The 17,556-nt window shown below is 45.8% G+C and overlaps 3 protein-coding genes across 4 annotated transcripts in view; 1 reads left to right on the top strand and 2 right to left on the bottom strand.

The window, feature by feature from the left end:
- Nucleotides 1-722: 722 nt before the first annotated feature.
- On the bottom strand, nucleotides 723-2,285 carry LOC120958482 (lactoylglutathione lyase). The gene is made up of 4 exons (XM_040381330.2): nucleotides 2,180-2,285; nucleotides 1,996-2,108; nucleotides 1,245-1,468; nucleotides 723-1,123 (listed from the first exon to the last, which is right to left on the bottom strand). Exons 2-4 carry the CDS (start codon nucleotides 2,059-2,061, stop codon nucleotides 880-882), a joined length of 534 nt encoding a protein of 177 aa, XP_040237264.2. The 5' UTR covers nucleotides 2,062-2,108; nucleotides 2,180-2,285; the 3' UTR covers nucleotides 723-879.
- Nucleotides 2,286-3,094: 809 nt separating this feature from the next.
- Nucleotides 3,095-5,899, bottom strand: LOC120958481 (uncharacterized). 2 transcript variants are annotated; one of them, XM_040381328.2, is made up of 12 exons: nucleotides 5,572-5,899; nucleotides 5,391-5,483; nucleotides 5,271-5,324; nucleotides 4,967-5,204; nucleotides 4,804-4,895; nucleotides 4,672-4,740; nucleotides 4,363-4,603; nucleotides 4,206-4,297; nucleotides 4,077-4,127; nucleotides 3,775-4,012; nucleotides 3,625-3,716; nucleotides 3,095-3,553 (listed from the first exon to the last, which is right to left on the bottom strand). In XM_040381328.2, exons 2-12 carry the CDS (start codon nucleotides 5,475-5,477, stop codon nucleotides 3,110-3,112), a joined length of 1,698 nt encoding a protein of 565 aa, XP_040237262.2. In that variant the 5' UTR covers nucleotides 5,478-5,483; nucleotides 5,572-5,899; the 3' UTR covers nucleotides 3,095-3,109. The 2 variants fall into 2 exon arrangements, with proteins under 2 accessions (XP_040237262.2, XP_040237261.2); XM_040381327.2 differs by having other exon boundaries at nucleotides 5,551-5,898.
- A 7,393-nt stretch (nucleotides 5,900-13,292) lies between these two features.
- Nucleotides 13,293-17,556, top strand: part of LOC120959597 (bone morphogenetic protein 6) — a 36,107-nt gene continuing 31,843 nt past the window's right edge. The window contains exons 1-2 of the mRNA XM_049610605.1: nucleotides 13,293-13,711; nucleotides 15,465-16,203. Of these exons, the coding sequence (XP_049466562.1) occupies nucleotides 15,625-16,203 (579 nt within the window). The 5' untranslated portion in view covers nucleotides 13,293-13,711; nucleotides 15,465-15,624. The remainder of the gene's footprint in view (nucleotides 13,712-15,464; nucleotides 16,204-17,556) is intronic.

Raw genomic sequence — 17,556 nt, forward strand, 5'->3', positions numbered from 1 at the left:
ACAATTTTCTAATCAACTGATTTACGCCTGTCGCAGTACGTCTGACACGCGTCCGCAATCTATACGCCTGCAATTGCGCAGCAGGTTGCATCTTTGGTGATAAAGTAACGCTTTCGTTTTATGTTTCTTAGCCTGTAAAACATAAAAAAAACGTTATTTAAAATGTTTCAACTTTAGCAAAAACTATCATCGTACGAATGCTGTTGCACTAACGACCAGACAGCTGCGTTTATGAGCGTTCCTATTTTAGGATAATCCGAACCGAGCAACGCTTCCAGTGGTGCGCGCAAAGCGAACTTCGCTCGCACCAACACTTAATCAGCGGGGCAGCGGCGACAGCAGTTGCGCATCGATTGTCACGTTTGGTCGCTCGCAACGAATATCCCTTCCCATTCTAGAAGCCGGTGCGCTTTCATTCAATGGCGACAGTGATTCTGGCGTGAAGGGTTTTACCGCTCATGGGAAAATGCATTAACAACTGCAAACTGCAGATGGATGCATGGTGAGGTTAAGGGCTTCCTATTTTGGTGCTATTTTCCATTCAAGTTTCGAGCGGTTCTGGCGCTGCTGCCCATCTTCAAGACAAGCTGTGCCTAATTACGGACCGAGACAGCTGCTGGGACGCGCTTCGTCGTGTCATCGCAAATCCAAAAAACCGCATCTGGAACCAAAAACGGGAGCACGTGATATTTTTAACTCTCTTTCTCGATCCATGGTGCAAATTTTAATATGCTTGGGTGGTTTTTATTATTCTCCCTTCTAATTCTGCACATTCCGCATACGCCTTAATTATTTGCCCGTTTTCCGATTCCGACGTTATCGCTTGATAAAGAAAAGTATATAAATTCAATTAAAAAACAAACAAAGACCACAACTGTTTTAGTGCGCTTGCACCGTGGATGCGTTGAAGATCTCGATCCAATAGCCGTCCGGGTCCTTAATAAAGGCCAAACCCTTCATGCGTCCCTCGTCCGGGCGCTTCACGTACTCGACGCCCAACCGATCGAACCGCTCGCACGCCTTCTTCACGTCCGGCACCATGATGCCGATGTGGCCGTAGCCGCGCGGGTCACTGTTACCGTTGTGGTACTTAAATTCGGCATCATTCTCCGTGCCCCAGTTGCTAGAAAGAGAGAGAGAGAGAGAGAGAGAGAGAAAAAGAAATAAAAGAACACATCAACCATTATCGCCTCGTTTTTTTTTGAGAGTGCCTTCCTCCTTTCCTTCACGGCGGTGGTACTTACTGGGTGAGTTCAAGGGTCGCCTTCCGGCTCATTGCCCACTGAACGCATTCCTTACGATCGGACGGCTGGTTGGCAATGTCCTCGTAGCCCATAAAGTACAGCGAAAACTTGGCCTCGGGGAAGTCTAGCTTGCAGAGCAAGTTCATCCCCAGCACCTCGTTGTAGAACGGGAGCGATGCACGCGGATCTTTGATGCGGTACATCGTTTGCTGGAACAGGAAGTTCTGCAGCCGGAAGTCATGGTGTCATAAAAAAAAAAACATTAAAAACGAAAAAGACGATCGATTATCAAACAAGTGAGGCGATTAGTTGGATGGCAATGACTCGGTAAGAATTGGGTGCGTGAGAGTGCTCTTGCACAAGCGATAAGATAATGCGGGGTTTTTATGGTAAACATCCCGAATGGTTGTGGGGACGCTCTGGCCGTAAAACGATTGACCATTCGCTGCTGCAACCGTCCATTATAGGAATGTGAACGATTTAAATTGCACCATGGTGTGATAAAAATAGTGAAAAGCATTATACAATACGAGGAAGGGCCACAGGCCGGGGGCGAAATGCAACCGGCATACGTAAAGGCGTACGAGTTCAATGTAAACAACACGCGGAAATGGACAATGTAGCGATGAGATAATACTTTTTCTAACACTACAAGACTTATCACAACAAGTATGAAAGTGGATAATGAGTAAATGGTCAAATTTAATAGATTTCTATGGACATGATAGCATTATTGAGCCTTTTCTCGTACCTTTGTGTCGGCATCCGGCAGCTTCAGCAGCTCCTTCGCTTCCTTGTCGGTCAGTCCTTCGCTCATTTTGCTGGATGTTGGGCTTTCTTCCACTTGCTAAGGCACAATACGATCTGCAAAAGGAACGGACGGATTGAAATATCAATTAAATAATGTTGCACAGCGAGAAGAAAGCGTTTGGTACCTTCTAACAACTTTGCGGGGTTAAATCCAATTGGATTTGTTCTATTATTCCCGTTGATAGCGTCCAACTGACAGTTCCCCGCCAAACAAAAACGACGGTTTTCACGTGCTCACCAACGCTCCTAATCGGTGTGATTTTCCCTCGCTGGCGAGCGTTTTTGTAAGTCATTGTGAGGGTTTTGACGTTTCGAGCGAGGGTTTTGCAGGGTTCAAGATGGTCACCAAAAAGCTCGCGCTGGTGTGCGATTATGTTGGTGGACAAAATAAAAGGCCAAAAAAATAAATATTTTTCCATCACTCCCCTTCACCTCCTCCTTCATTGTCCCCCACACAGAGCGTTTTCATTTCATGTGTTTGACCATCGCTCCGTCGCTCTCGCTTGTTCGTACATGTTACCGTATTAATACACGATGCGCAATCTCAGATTGCGCATATATTCGTTTTATCAAAACATAAGTCATTTCGCGTAGCCAACCGTGAGCTATAAACGTCATTTCCATACATTTTCAGATTGCGCCAAGATTGCGCATAAATTTTCAAGATTATATGTCCGAGATATATATATATTTTTTGACAGATAAATATATCAAACCGACCCGTTTGACAGATAAATATATGCGCAATCTGAGATTGCGCATCGTCTATTGCTACGGTTATGCTTTTAACACTACGCACAGGACCACCCAGCAAGCTAGAAGGCTGGAGCAGGTGGAGCAGCACCTAGATTAACGCAGGGGAGGGGGGGGGCTATAGTAGTCCCTTGACAATAAACATTAAACATTAAAACCCCTCGCCTTGCCCTACGACATACTGTTCACACTGTCAGTGTTGAGCGATGCATAGGGTGAACCCTCATGACTATGGTGAATCAAAAACAAACTTACCGTTATTTCTGCTACCGAATTCAATCTCCCATTTTATTGGCATGCTCTTAGTCTATTCGAGCATTTGGGTATTTGTTCAGTACTTTTAACAATTCATTTTCTATTTCCTCTAGTTGCGCTTTTTCCTTCCGCAGCAATCGTTGGGAAAGGATTTCAATGAAGGGAGCTATACGCTGTCGCTCACTATCGTTCGGTTGACGACTGGAGGCTTCTGTACCCTCTTCCGTCGGCGAAAGATCCTCACCATCATCACAGGGTTTCTCCTCTACTAATAGCTGCTCCTGCTCTTCAAGATATTCCTCTTCCTCGTCATCGGAAGGATACGGTGACCCATCGATGCTAGATAACTGTTCGTGGTCTTCTCCATCGTCTGCGTTGAGAATCTCGAGCGAATCAAGGAAAAATCCATCATCGCTCTTGCGTACGGTTGATGTCCGCGGAGCATTTGAATTCGATTGAGGTTCTGGTTTTGGCCGTGGAGATGATAAACGCTAAACGAGAATTTAAAATAACAGCAATAAAGATCAGTACCATGTGAAATTACACGCTGTATATGACTTACCCGTTTCTTTGCTTTCCCATGCTGAATCACATCGGTCAAAAATGTCATGGCGTCGTACGCATACCAGGATGGTTGATATATTTGATCCGATCCTGCGAAAGTAAGTAAAACATTAAAGACTCTTACAGATCAAACAATTTAATCCTATACCTGTTGCATCTACCCTTGATTGTAGAATTTTCCTCCTTAGGCGACGAAACTGAGCCCGCAGCGAATTCCACTTGTCTTTACAGTCTTCTACGTCGAGATCCATCTCATCCGCTACCAGCTGCCAGGTATCTTCCAGCCTTTTAACATTCCCATAGTCGGGGTGTGCTTTGTTCCACAGCAACGGATGGCTCTCCACAACCGCGATGAACTCCAGCGTGTTTTCATTCGAAAGAAAGTACTACAAAACGACGAAACGGGGGCATTGAGGCAAAAAACTTAACACATGTTAACAATGCACTTACATTATTCTCAACAAACGTCGCCTCTGTTCCTTCAGGAATGTTTCCATATGTCTTTGAAAGGGAAAAAAGGTAAAGTAAGATGATCACATTGCTGATTCAAAAAATGATTTAAATATAAAACTAACTTACCGTATTCGATGCTTTCCCATAATCCATCGCTCTGTTCAGGAATGTCATGGCTTCGTATGCATACCAGGAAGGTCGGTATAGCTGATCGGATCCTATTATTAAACAGTAGAACAAGTGCACTAACCAACAAAACAGTATAATGCACCCCGCCAATTACCTGATCCCTCCTTGCTAGTTGATTGTAAAACCTTTCCTCTGATTCTACGGAATTGGGCACGCATCGCAGCCCACTTTTCTTTGCAGACGTCTACATCCACGCTCATCTTTCTAGCGACCTCTTTCCATGCATCGTCAGCCTTTTTCGTGTACTTGCTGTCACGGTTTGCTCTATTCCACAGTACAGGCAAGCCCTCAATGATAGAAACAAGCTCAAGGGTGTTTTCCCGCGAAAGGGAATGCTGGGAAAAAGGAAATGGGAAACAGGTTTTTACAATAATTGACCATTTAATATTTCATGAGCACTCACTGCATACTCGTCTAACGGTGGCTTCGGTTTCGTGTTTGCTGTGCAGTATTGGGTGTTGTTTCCATCAACCTTTTGTAAAAGAAATACAATCCAATCAAATACAAACTCACTATGTAAATGGTGCAACATTACCGTATTTGTATCACCTTCACATTCCACTGCTTCGTTCAGGAATGCCATCGCTTCGTACGCATACCAGGATGGTTGATATATCTCGTCCGTGCCTTCAAACCAACAATACATAACATTTGTAAAGAATCTTGCCCACAAGCCACAGCCGAAACATATAACAAACCTGTTCCGTTCTGGCTTGACTGTATCATTCTTCGCTTCAGCTTGCGAAACTGGGCCCGCAGACAGGTCCACTTCTCCTTGCACACCTCCACGTCAAGCTCCATCTTGGACGCTACCATGCGCCAGGCATTTTCAGTCATTTTTACATTCTTGTAATCGAGCTGCGTCTTATCCCACAGCAACGGTTCACTCTCAACGATGGCAATCAGTTCTAGGGTCCTTTCTGCGGAGAAAAAGTACTGCCGAAAGAATGGCGTTAGCAATCGATCCCAAAAATGTACAGCAAGCAGTCGATTCATGCTTACGCTATGCTCGTCCAACGGCGTCTTTTGCTGTAATATTGGACTGTTGGAATCGACCTGCAAAGATAACAAAAATAGTATCATAATCGTATCTATTATGGTTGTTTTTAAGAGCACTTTTACCTCCGGTTCGGGATCGTAAACCACCAGCATCTCTGCAGCCTCATCGTACTCTTCTTCGTACATGTTGCGATCTGTTAACATTCCCATGGATGGCTGGAAAAAGAAGAAGAAAATGAATGGACATCGAAGTCGCATCTCTATAACACTTCATACCACATACTTATTGCCCAAAGCTACTCACAACATATTTCTTTTAAATCACTTCAGCTAGGTCCGCGCTTCATCGATTCGTTTCCCGATCGGCTGGTAGTTTGTTTATGTTTTGAGGCGCGCGGACGGCATTTTTGACAGATGCTTTCTTGACGATTTGATTTGAATTCCCACCACAGAAAAGAAAACGGTATGGGAAGACGAAATGGTTATACATCCTATATCGCTACGAACTTATGCTTTTCTTCACTCAACCTTCCCCGATAACTAATCCAGAATAATCCATTGGTACAAGAAAACCCTCAAAAAACATTACCATTGCCAGTTGCAAGTTTTCGTGTACACTTGTGTTTACGCCCGGCAAAACAGCTGTCAAGGTTAATACATTGTACGACAGCTGTTGCTGAAGGGCCGTCTACACGAGGACTACACAAGATTCATATACGTTATTATTTCAATTCGACGTTAAATGTTAAAACGATGTTCGTTGCTTGTTAAATGTGAACATTACTTTTAATTAATGAAACGGTGTAAACACACAAAAAACCGAACAAGACTGAAAATCCATTCAATAGGTCAATCAGTATTTGATTCTAGAAATTTAAACATTGTTTGTATTTTTAAGCAGCAGAAGTATTTATTAAGGTTTAAAAGTTTTTCTATTTCATATAAGCTATTAAGTAATATATCCAAACATGCACCGTGCTGTAAAATATCAAAATTGGGAAAGTATAACTGATCCTACATAAACTCGCTAAAGAACCCTTGCCATTTTTGCTGACGGTTCCTTTCAAAATCATTCATTTATGGATAATTAATACAACCACCCCTTAGTGGTCAGTAACCATTTATTTGCTTGCCTTCATGTTCTGATAAATCAAATACTCTACGTTCTAAGCTCATTTTTCATACCACCCGGATGAGGCGCACACTTCACGCGACCAACTGTTGAACGTACAGGCTGATTAACTGATTTTGATCCATCAATGAATGATCTGCACCAGCAGAGTTTGCAACAAATTCACCGATAGCATCCCCGCATTTCGCGAGTGTTTGGCACCTTCCTTTTTCCTCACAATTGATACCATAATTTAGAAATCAATTAATCACACACAAAAGGTAGGATTGCGTGACAGAGAGGAGAAGAGCCCTTCGTACTGTTAGCAATAGATCGAGAGCAAACCCAATCTGTCTGCTTCCTCAACCGATGATCATGCTTTGGTTGATGTTTTATTGTGACAGACACGTTCGATGGCTGGTGAAAATAGTTGACCGCAATAAGGGCTCAAGCTCACTGCTGCAACAAATGATTGCTGCTTGGAATATTCCCAAAAAGAGAGACCCTTTCCGGCATGTATGCATTCGAAAAAAAAATCCCTTCAATATCTATTGTTCCACTACACAGTCGTGACTTTACGCCAGGGGGGTGGTGATGCTTTAAGGCGCATGCTGTTGATGAGCCTGGACCACACAGCCCAAAACTGCACGCGCAGACACAGACGAGCAGTACAAATTGCTTGCGCCATTAATCACAAACCCGAAAGCGGAAGCGAAGGCAAAACTAAAAAGGCACACACCACACATGGAAGGGAAAATCCACCGATCCCTTTTACCACCAGAGTCCAGAGCCTTGAATGGAGTCAACATGGCTTGAATAGCGATCGATCGATCTCTTCCCTTCGATGACGTTTCGGCAGCAATGAAAGGGAGCGCCCTTTCGTCATTGCCATTTGCGACGCAAAATGAGTTTCCAGGAAAACAAAACAAAAGTTAACTAACCCACTAAACCCAGTACTAATCACAGGAAAACAGACGTCACCTAATCCTAGTTTCTGTAGCTAATCGGACCAGCGAAATGAGAAACCGTCGCCATTCGTCACCAAAATGCACCGACGTCATGATGATAACGGTAATGATTCAGAGTGTCAACCTCCCGCCAGGACGCAGGTCCGCACAGGTAATTCACGAGTAAATAAAACCGAAAACGTAATGCACGGTTTTACTATCCCAACGTTATCTCGTGCAACGTGTTTTTGTTACCCTTGCCTCGAGGCAAAAAAAAACTCTTCCCACGTAATTAATTACGCAGTACGCGACGCTTAATCCTTGCCCTTGCGTCCTTCGCCACCGACGGTGCGTGGTCATCCGCATGGAAAGCATCGTTCAAATTCGTTGCATGAAAAGTGCTCAACATTTTACACGGAACCACTCTCACCACCGTCCGACAACCAATTCCCTTCCCTGGAATTTCCTGGAATTTCTGTGTACCAAGCTGCATGCGATATGTGTGCTTCTGGCGCTGCGGCTGCTGCTGATGCTACTGCTGCTGTCCGAATGTAGGTCAGTAGGGAATCAATTCGTAGGGCTCTCGGGATGATGCGCACAGGTAGTATAATCACCACCAGCCGACCCCAAGAAGAGGACGCTGTAACGAAGCCCCCCCATCACACACACACACACACGATAAAGAGGCAAAAAAAACTGGAACAGAACAGTAGATTTAAAAAACAAACGAGACAAAAACGACATTTTTCATTCCGCACCATCCAATGCGCGATGCGTCCCCTCTCTCTCTCTCACCGTGGTGCACTCGCGGACGCGCGTTATCGCGCGCCAGCCCGTTTTAAACCCAGCTGCTCCGGTTTCCCACATATCTCCCAAACTAACTAACAAAAAAAAAAAGTTCTCCCCTTTCCACCACCCCAACTTGAGGGCTCATTTTAACTATCGTTTTCGTCTTTCCGATTCTGTTTGTATGTTGCCACCACCCACCAGGAAAGGGCAACGGGCGTGGTGTAATGCCCCTCCCTTAAAAGGGCTCACACTCCAACATCTTCCCTTACCTTTACAGTGCAACGCACCTGGCAGAATCATGGTGTGCTTCGACCTATCATCGTAGTTGGTACGCGTGTGTGTGTTGTTATTCGTTTTTTCTTCCTTTTTTTGCTTCTTTTTTTTGGCGGGAAGCGACGCCACATCACGGGATCAACGATGAGTTTGAAAAGATGGGGCAGTAACAAAACAAAAACACAAAAATGCACCAGACCGGGAAGCTTCCGAGCGCCCCATGATGGTCAGTGATTTATGGGACGGATGGATGAGGACCGCGCTCTCCACCGAAAAGGGCTGGGAAGCGATTTCAATTAGTGCGTTACGGCGCGTGGGGGGGAGGGGAGGACGAAGAAGTCGAATTAGGACCGGCTTAAAGGGACGAACCCTTGCCCGTACACTTTCATTGCATGCGAAGGGTCATTAAAACGGTGCATCTCCACAGTCCACACATGGGTCATTTGTGAGTCTTGTGTTTTGTTGAAGTCGCAAAAATAAGGATTTTAGGGCGGAAAAAACACACACCCGAACACAAACAAGCTGGCTGTGATGTGTGTGTGCTTTTGCTTTACGAGTTTGTTTTCGTGTTTCCGGGGTCCCACCGTCCTACTGAAATGGGCTAATTGCAGCTCTTCAGCCCATTTGCAATGGGAGGCTGGCTATCAATTTTCAACAGCAAAGGTACTCCTAATGCCACACGCTGGTACTGACCACACGACGACGGCTGACCACCACATCTCGGAAGGTACTCACAACAGAATCCTGATGGTTGTCATGGTTTGTTGGAGATGTCGATTCGAACCCGATAACTATGTTAAGGGCCTGTGTCTGATGCTATCTCTCTGCACTCTAATCTTGTCCCATCTTGTCCCGGCACAGCTACCGATGCGATATTTGATCCTGAAGTTAAGCTCAGCAGAAAGCAACAAAGGAAGATTGCTTCCGCGTGTTTCGATTTGATCGTATTCTTAACGCTTTTTGGTGCCTCTGCTGAGCTATACACGCTTGTCAGCTGGATGAAAGATGCATAAACAATTCTATGAAAAAAGAAGGTTCAATCCTAATAGCTGCTCACTAAAGGAAAGCGAAGAAAATACACACACACACACACTTTTTAATGCATTATTAACAATAACCGGGTTGCCAGAGGTTTGTTGGCGGCTTAGTGTGATCTACAATTATTGCTCCTCAAAACCACGCACGGAAATCAACGATAAACTAAAAAATACAGGCCAATTCTTACAAACTACCGTTGGAATAAATTGTCTAGTTGTCTGTATGTGTGTGTGTGCTTTTTTTTTGCAAACCTTTCCTTCCTTTTGGGCAATTTTCTCCGCTCCAATTTGTCCTCCGCGCCGGATAAAGGTGTCGAATAGCTAGAATCTTTCGATTCCGTTTTCAGTACGAGGTTTTTTTGGGTCAATCATCGTTAACACTTTTCTGCATCCAGGGGTGTACAACTTTCGTGTTTCAAGAAACGGTTTATCCTTCTTAAAAAATGCATTTTTTTGTTTAATGATTATTAATAGGGGAAAAATGCTCTTTATATTAAGTTTGTCTAAACAAATATAAATTATACATTTAAGCTACATCCTCTCTCACCAAAAGGTTAGCGACACTATCCCATAAAATCTAAATTCTTCCCCCATCTCTATGCAGAAGGTTCGTCTCCATCGCCCAAAACGAGACAACGGAGACAACGAACCCCAAACCGCATTTAGCTTCTCCGATAACATTCGGCCGGGGATAACGATCTGCTCGATCCGCTCGATAGAAAACTGCAACGGAAGATATCTGCGCTTCCTGTGTTCGCGCCCCACTAACTTCCGGAATCGTTGTCGGCGGCTGAGTCACATCCCTCACACGCACAGCGCGCTTCCGCAACCGTTCGAGATATGCGAAGCGGAATGCGCTGGCGGAAAGAATTTCGTACAAAACATTCCATTCCGTGTTTGCATCTTCCCAGCTTTTTTCTTCTTCTTCTTATTTGGTAAATTGTTTACAGGTGCAAACGACGTCACACATTAACACGCCCCAGGGGGAGTGTGAGAATAAGGCGCAATTTTTGGACAATGATCACACCTTTCCCGTTCTGCTTGTGATGGCGTTGGATCTTGAGCTGAGAAAGTCATCCGGGGTAGCCGTGTATTGCCGCCGTCGCTGGGTTATTTCCTCTGCATAATCTCCGCTTCCTTTTTTGCGCGTGGGCAAGTCACGCAGTTTAGGGTTTCCCACCAAAGATAGCACACGCACACAGGTGTTCGGAGGTGTCGTCGATTGATTTGTCATATGTTTTGTGCTATTGTTGGGTGTTGCGTTGAATAAAATAAAAAGAACATTGGCGCATGATGAGGTATCACCTACACCTGTCCGTTATCTGTCCGATGTGGTCCCCGGGGGGATTCCAAACATGTTGCTCACCTGTGGGCACTTTGTGATCGGTACCACACTCGCTCGATGAGAGCGGTATCGTTCGATTTTTGTTTGATAAAACTAATTACCTGGCGCCCTGTGCGCACAGAAGGTGGCGGTATTTCCGACCGACCGCTCAGCTGATAGCGCTGAAATTGAGTTAATTAATTCTAATAGTAGCTCCGGTTTACCAAAACGACGGTATCTTATTGGGAACGTATATCAGCTCACGCAACACCACGTGGCACTACTCTCCCCTTTTTTCCTATTGTGCAACAACATGGACTAACGCTATGCTCCAGTCTTGCAGATGCAGAGAACTATCCCCCTCCCCCTTCCTCCTCGTCATCATCATGGTGCCATCGCATAGATAACGGGTCTGATTATGCACTCCCGGAGGGATTGGGGCGAGAGCCGCACGATGCACTGATAAGAAAGATTGCTCGTAAATACTCTTGCGCCAAGGGAGCAAAAAACCAAAAACGATTGCACGCCGACCATCGCTTGCCGATCAACCCCGCATGGGCAATGGCCCGTTTGGGAGGCACAATCTAATATTATCCACGTACCATGCCGGGTTCCCACGTGTTGCCCACGGGCGATGATTGATGCCGTCCTAAAAAATTCAATTTTACGCCGTCAAAAGCCCTTCTTCGTTTCGGTATGCGCCATCAGCAGCAATTGATTGCATAGCCCTTTTTTTCTCGAGTCGTGATGGAGGCAGGAAGGAGAAATTTGTGAATCATTTCAGTGTTATTTAAATGCAAAGAGATGTTTCGTTTACCTTGGGGTGGAAGGTTTTAAGCAGATTTCGAGCTCAGTGCCCTGTTAAGTCTTCGCCACCGTCTTCGGAGACACGGTAAGTCACGGGAAAAGCCCGACCAAACCGACACCGCCGAAGACGCAGTCATTGCTGCCTTCTCTCGGGTGCTAAATGAATTCGTCTCACTTTCACTCGGAAGTTCGATTTCCAGCCGGCTTGACACGGTCGGAGGGGCCATCGACAACTGCGGCGGCCTGTACCAACGGGACCTGTGCATGCGCCAAGGTAGGGGGGGAATTAATTAGTCCTAACGAACGCACGCAACAATCTACCCAACTCGTTCACCGTTCTCACCTCACACGCCCGGGCAGTGAGTAAGCGCGCGCGCACGAGGCACGCGTCTGCACACTTGCTCGTTCGTTTCCTCCCTCCCGAACATATGACGGACGGTGACGATTCGTTTCGGGAGCAATTAAAGTACGCCAGAAGTCAAAGTCAATGGTTTCGCTCCCGCCTGCTTCCCGCTTCCCCAATCCAAGGAATGACCTCAAAAGTGTTCACCTTTAGCGGGCCCTTTTCTTTCCATTCCTTGACACCAAAGCTGGTAAGAATCCGTTGTGTGGTGGTGGTGAGATGTATGATTAATGTAAATCGTTTGTTTGATGTTTCAATCGCGGCGGAAGAGCGGTAATCCACCGATCCTTCGAAAACCGTTCGCTGCGCGGTGTCGGTGCCACTTTGTGTGGGAAAGTTTTATGAGTGTTTGGAGAGAATATCTATCATACAGGATTAACAACGTTCGAACAGAATGTATCATGTGCAATCAGCAGTAAATTCGGTGAAAGAAACAAGGATAAAGTGCCTATGGACAAGCGTATTATGGACTAATTCTGTCCTATTAAGTGAAACAGTATCGACTTTCACGCTTTTTCATCATTTAAATTGAAGAAAATTCTTTGACTCACTCATCTATGACGCATTGGTTAAGTAGCTAATTAACAAGCTCAATGAAATCTGATCCATGTTCATACAGACAAGAGCATTTTTGAATTATTTTTACGAAGTCAATGTGATTATATTTCTCGTATTGAAGTTTTTAAAGATTTTTTCATTAATTGTTCCATCTGTTAACATTCTATCATCAATTGAAAGTGCTCAACCAATTAAGTTTGTTGCAACTCACAACATACTGTGTCAAATTTTTGTCACGCACTGTAAAATACCCACGAGGCAACTTCGTTGCATCTTCGGGTTTTAGGCGTTCGCGTTATGCTCAAACGCAGGGTTTCTGGTACAATACGATGAAATAGAAAAATTTGAGCATAAAGGTAAGGAACCATTATATTGGCAGTTGATGATTTTTGTTTTAATTCTGCTAAGCCATAGTTCCCCATAGAAAAAATAATAAATCGTAGTTTAAGCTGTCTTTTGAACCTTGAAAGGGTAAATAACATTGATGTATGAAATGAAATGTAAAGAGCCAGATCAGAGTCAGAGTTAGTAGATATTAACTAAATGGCTAAAAGAATAAGAGAAATAATAATACTTCAAAAATTTTAACATTCAAATATAAGGAATATGAATTTTATATTTCATAACGTCAAATATAGGTTAAATACAATATAAGCATTTAACAAAAAAGATGTAAATACGCACACTATTTTGGAATGTTACTAAATTCGCGAAACGCCACCCCTGTAATGGCCAATCGCGCCAAGGGCTCGTTCGTGCGTTCGTACCAAACAGATTTTCCCAGCTCGTGCGCTCCGAGCCCTCCGACACCGCTGCTAGTTCAAATCGACTATTCCGACGGTGCGGTTCGTTCGCGCGGTCGCTCTCGACCCAGAAAAAGAAACATACATTCACACGTTCGCAACATTCGCGATCACGCTCGAACAAGCCTAAGAGAGATCGAGGGGAGGAAAATCTCGTGAAAATTAAAGAAACCAAAACAAACCTGCATCATTTTGCCTCCGCGCAACTCGCAACTGCAACCAAAGAGGCATTTGGAAGTGTATTGATTGATTCGAGTAAAAAAAAAGAAAACAAACAAACAAACAAAAATCGACATTTCGAACCGATTCGAAAATTGAAACGAAACGAAACGCTACCGCTAAACCAAACCGCGTGCCCCGAAGTGAACAGTTTTCAACAGTGGCTAAATAAGGTACGAGTGAGCAGTGGTGAGAGCAGTTGGAGGAGGTTCATAGCAAGAAGCAAGTGTTCAATGTTTTTCTCACAGCATAAATACCGGTGATCGCCGGTGCATTTCCGCGACAGCACCACCGCAACTGTTCTTGCGGTGTTTTGATGAAACCGTTCGCTCTCGCTCAAACTGTGGCACAAGCTGTGTGGCGTTTTTCACAGCGTTTTCTTCGCAAAAAACGGCAAGTGTGTTGTGAGTGATTGGGGCGATTGGAAGAAGTGTTTGTTATTGGGTTGGTTATGCTTTAAACGCTTCACAAATGCGAAGATCGTGAAACTTGATGCAAGTGCCGGGAAGTGCAAGTGGATTGAAAGGAAGAGAGAATAGGATACCTCACTTCCAGTGTGTGTGTGCAGCTAGTGAGTGATGTATTGCATCGAGAGAGAGAAAAAAAAGGCCACAGTGCATCAGATGACCAGACGAACGAGTCAAGCAGGATGTGAATCGCGAGAGCGACGACAGAAGAAAAAAACGATCGTTTAAAACAAGACACCAACATTCTTTCCTTTTGTTTTTTGGCCTGTGATCCTCTCGCCATGGCGCGGATGATGCTTATACAGTGTTGTGATCATTGCCAAAAACAAAATTGAAAAAACCAAGAATTGAGCTTATTGAAAACCGCCTCGCTTGAGACTGGCTATCAAGATCGTTATCGGGTTGCGCGCGTTGTGTTGCACACGTTTGGCCCGAAAAAATCGTCTCCTTTCATATCTTTTGTAGCGCTGCAGATTCCTTTGCCGCTTCACGCCAACAAAACGAACACAGCAAGAATGCAGAACGATTGGGGCGGCCGGTTTAGAGGTCCTTTTCAACAACATCACCAAAAGAAGCCGTTGATCGTTTGGTCCAAGCCGTCAAGTGAAAATTAGCAGCAAATTGGCGGTTGTTTGCTTGCACTCGTTAAAACAAGCGCCCTTAAGGGTTTGGCTTTTCTCTCTTCCGCCCCCAGGGGAGAGCACGCCCGTCGCACGTCGCACCGTTTTTTTTATGGGACGCTGGCGTCCTCCCTGCAGTTGCGAGGAGACGCCCTGACCAATATAGCCGGCAGGGATTATTTGAAGGTACAGGCAGCACACGGACGACTCTCTCCATATGTCTCTCTCCCGTTGGTCTCTTGGTTGGTTATAGAGCAACAACAATTTGCATAACACAATTCCCATGCTCCTTCTCCTGCCGCATCCTCAGTGCACGATGGTGAAGGTGTTTGAAAACAGAACCCAGAACACAGACCTCCCCCTCGCGCGCACACTCACACAGAAAATGCCTCCCATTTGAAAGTATAATTGTAATCAGTGTACGACTCTCACTACCGTTTTATAGGCGACCTGGGCCTCCCCCAATCCCCACCTTGGGTGTTTGCACTTACTTTGACCGCATTTGGACCGCGGCTGGGTGTATGTGACACAACCGCCCGCACGGTACATACACACGTTGGTGGCCACCTACTGCTCTGCTAACCGTGTGCGTGTTTGGCGTGCTCGGCCTGTCTCGGGCCTGTCCACATAAAAACCCGATCGCCACCTAAAACGCCGGGTGAAAACGCGTGGGGTCAAACTGGGTGACTTTTGTCGCACGACACTGCTGCTTCCACGCCACATTCTAAGCCGCTTCGATGCGACTACATGGTAGAATTGGCTAGTGGACAGTCGATAGCGTGCTCGGATGACTCAACAACATCTCAAATGTTTTTGTTTTCTTTCTCATTAATCTGCAGCATTTGACCTTTCCGCAAGTGTTTCGCAAGTGATCTCCGCTCTCCCCCAAGCTACAGACACACGCGAGTGATCACGTTGCACAGTGCGAGTGTTTAGTGAGCGAGTGTAGAAAAGTGTCGTGTACAGAAAAAAAGCAATGCACAATAATCGCATCCCACGATGATGATGATGATGATGCGTGCCAGCAGTTGTAGCAGTAGTGATAGCGACTCCACTCTAATATCCAACAGTCACCGGCGCCATCTCGATCCTGACGAACGCTGCGAGATGCGCTCGACCGACGAACCCTGCCGCACCACCGCGCTAAGCTTCCGACGGACACTACACACGCCGGTAGCGCGGGGCAAAAAACACACGTACAGTTACCCACACCACCATCACTACACTGGTGTTACTCCACCTCCTGCTCGGGAGGTCGTACCGGGCGGTGTACGGTGCCGGGTGGTGCCGAGTGTGGTCAGCTTCCTGTCCAAGTTCCTGTTGTTCCTAGTTATCTGTGATAGTCAGACAGTATCCCGTGCTGCATTTCGGACTTCCGTCGCCGCTGCCGCCACCATCGGCCACCCGGACGTCTACACCGACAGTATTATTAGCAGTGGAGGCAGTGAAGATGATGGTGGTGGTGGTGGTGGCGATGTGGAAGTTCAGCCCAGTTCCGGCGCGGCCATCAACCACACCAAGCTGCAGGAGATCGTGCTGGAAGGACTCGGCCTGAGCGCGCTGCCCGACGTTCGCCTGGTAAGTGTCGCGCGGGTTTTTGCCTAATTAATCGTATCCGGTGTCTGAACCTCCCTCGCGCCCTTCGGTTCCTTGTGGGACTTTTGGAGTGACGCAAAAAGACAGACACGATCATGCCCTTGTGGTATTTGGCTTTAGTACGAAAATAGGCCCACAAGCGGGGAAATGTTTGGAAGGAATAAGTTTAAAATTAGGAAAGCAGTTTGAGCGGGCACTTCAAGTTATTGCTGCTCTCTGTCTCTTTACGATCCATTAACATGTGTGAGTGCGTGTGATTGAAGAAACAAAAACTCAATCTAAACTACACTCTCTTCAAATGCGACCAGTGCGCACATAGCCTTACCTGCTGCACTAGGTTGTAGTTTTAGTTGATGAGCTATAAACATTTTCAATTAACGGTGTTACAAAGCCGCGCCCCGCTCCTTCACTCGGTGAAAGTGAAAACTGGCCCCACACAAAGCTCGTCTTACTCTCCTCACTGTGTGGTGTGCACTAGTGGTGGGAAATTCCTGAGTAAACCTGGAGGAACGGCACAGCCAATTGGAGACATCAGGTTCAAAACAATTCCGTTCTTGAGTTCAGCAAAAGTTCTCGAAATGAAATGACGAAAATTGATCACGTCCGGTCTTGCACGAACCGGCGCATGTATCATATAGACTGTCAGGCCGCCCTGTCCTCGACTACATTATTAACCAACTTAAACGTGTTGGAGTAGTTCCACATCTTTTAAATAATGAACGGGTTCAATCCACTCCTTTTTTCGGAACTCTTCCCATCACTAGCGTGCAGACAGGCTGGATTTAACCATTGCATTCACACACCACACTGGTTGAAACCGTGTCAGGCTGTCAATCATCGTCATCCTGCTCGTCACCAGGCTAATAATCAGCATCCCACCTCCCCTCCTCTGTCAGCAACGCCACTAATGTGCCAATAATCACCGTTCCACAAACCACCTCAATGAGGTGTACCCGCGTGTACGTGTGTTGATGTGCGTATCTAGTGTGCACGAGATGAGAGAAAGAGAGTAGTCGACACTAAGCGCAACACACAAACACACAGCATCCCTTCCCGGAATGCTGGCAGTACATCATAAATCTAGAACTCGGCCATATCCCCCGAAGGCAAGGACAACACCACCATCACCAGCAAACCCCTTTCCGCTTTCCCCTTTTTCCCTGCGGTTATGTGCCGGCATTTCCGTCACCCTCCCCTGTGCTTTCGTCCTTGCGCATACGGATGATTCGCGGGAAGCAAATAGCAAAACTCGAAGGTCAAAAGCACGAAGGGGAAACGGTGAGAGACAGGGCAGAGCGGCAAGGAAAAATGCAAAAATCAATCCCCAGCACTTGT

This window comes from Anopheles coluzzii, chromosome 3, assembly GCF_943734685.1.
Source record: "Anopheles coluzzii chromosome 3, AcolN3, whole genome shotgun sequence".
NCBI lineage: Eukaryota > Metazoa > Arthropoda > Insecta > Diptera > Culicidae > Anopheles > Anopheles coluzzii.

Coding starts and splice junctions, on each gene's coding strand:
- LOC120958482 (XM_040381330.2), bottom strand. CDS start 2,061: ATGAGCGAAGGACTGACCGACAAGGAAGCGAAGGAGCTGCTGAAGCTG. Junction 1,469..1,995: donor TGCCGGATGCCGACACAAAG/GTACGAGAAAAG, acceptor TTCCGGCTGCAG/AACTTCCTGTTCCAGCAAAC. Junction 1,124..1,244: donor GCGACCCTTGAACTCACCCA/GTAAGTACCACC, acceptor CTCTCTTTCTAG/CAACTGGGGCACGGAGAATG.
- LOC120958481 (XM_040381328.2), bottom strand. CDS start 5,477: ATGGGAATGTTAACAGATCGCAACATGTACGAAGAAGAGTACGATGAG. Junction 5,325..5,390: donor TTTACGATCCCGAACCGGAG/GTAAAAGTGCTC, acceptor TTATCTTTGCAG/GTCGATTCCAACAGTCCAAT. Junction 3,717..3,774: donor ATCAAGGGTAGATGCAACAG/GTATAGGATTAA, acceptor TTACTTTCGCAG/GATCGGATCAAATATATCAA.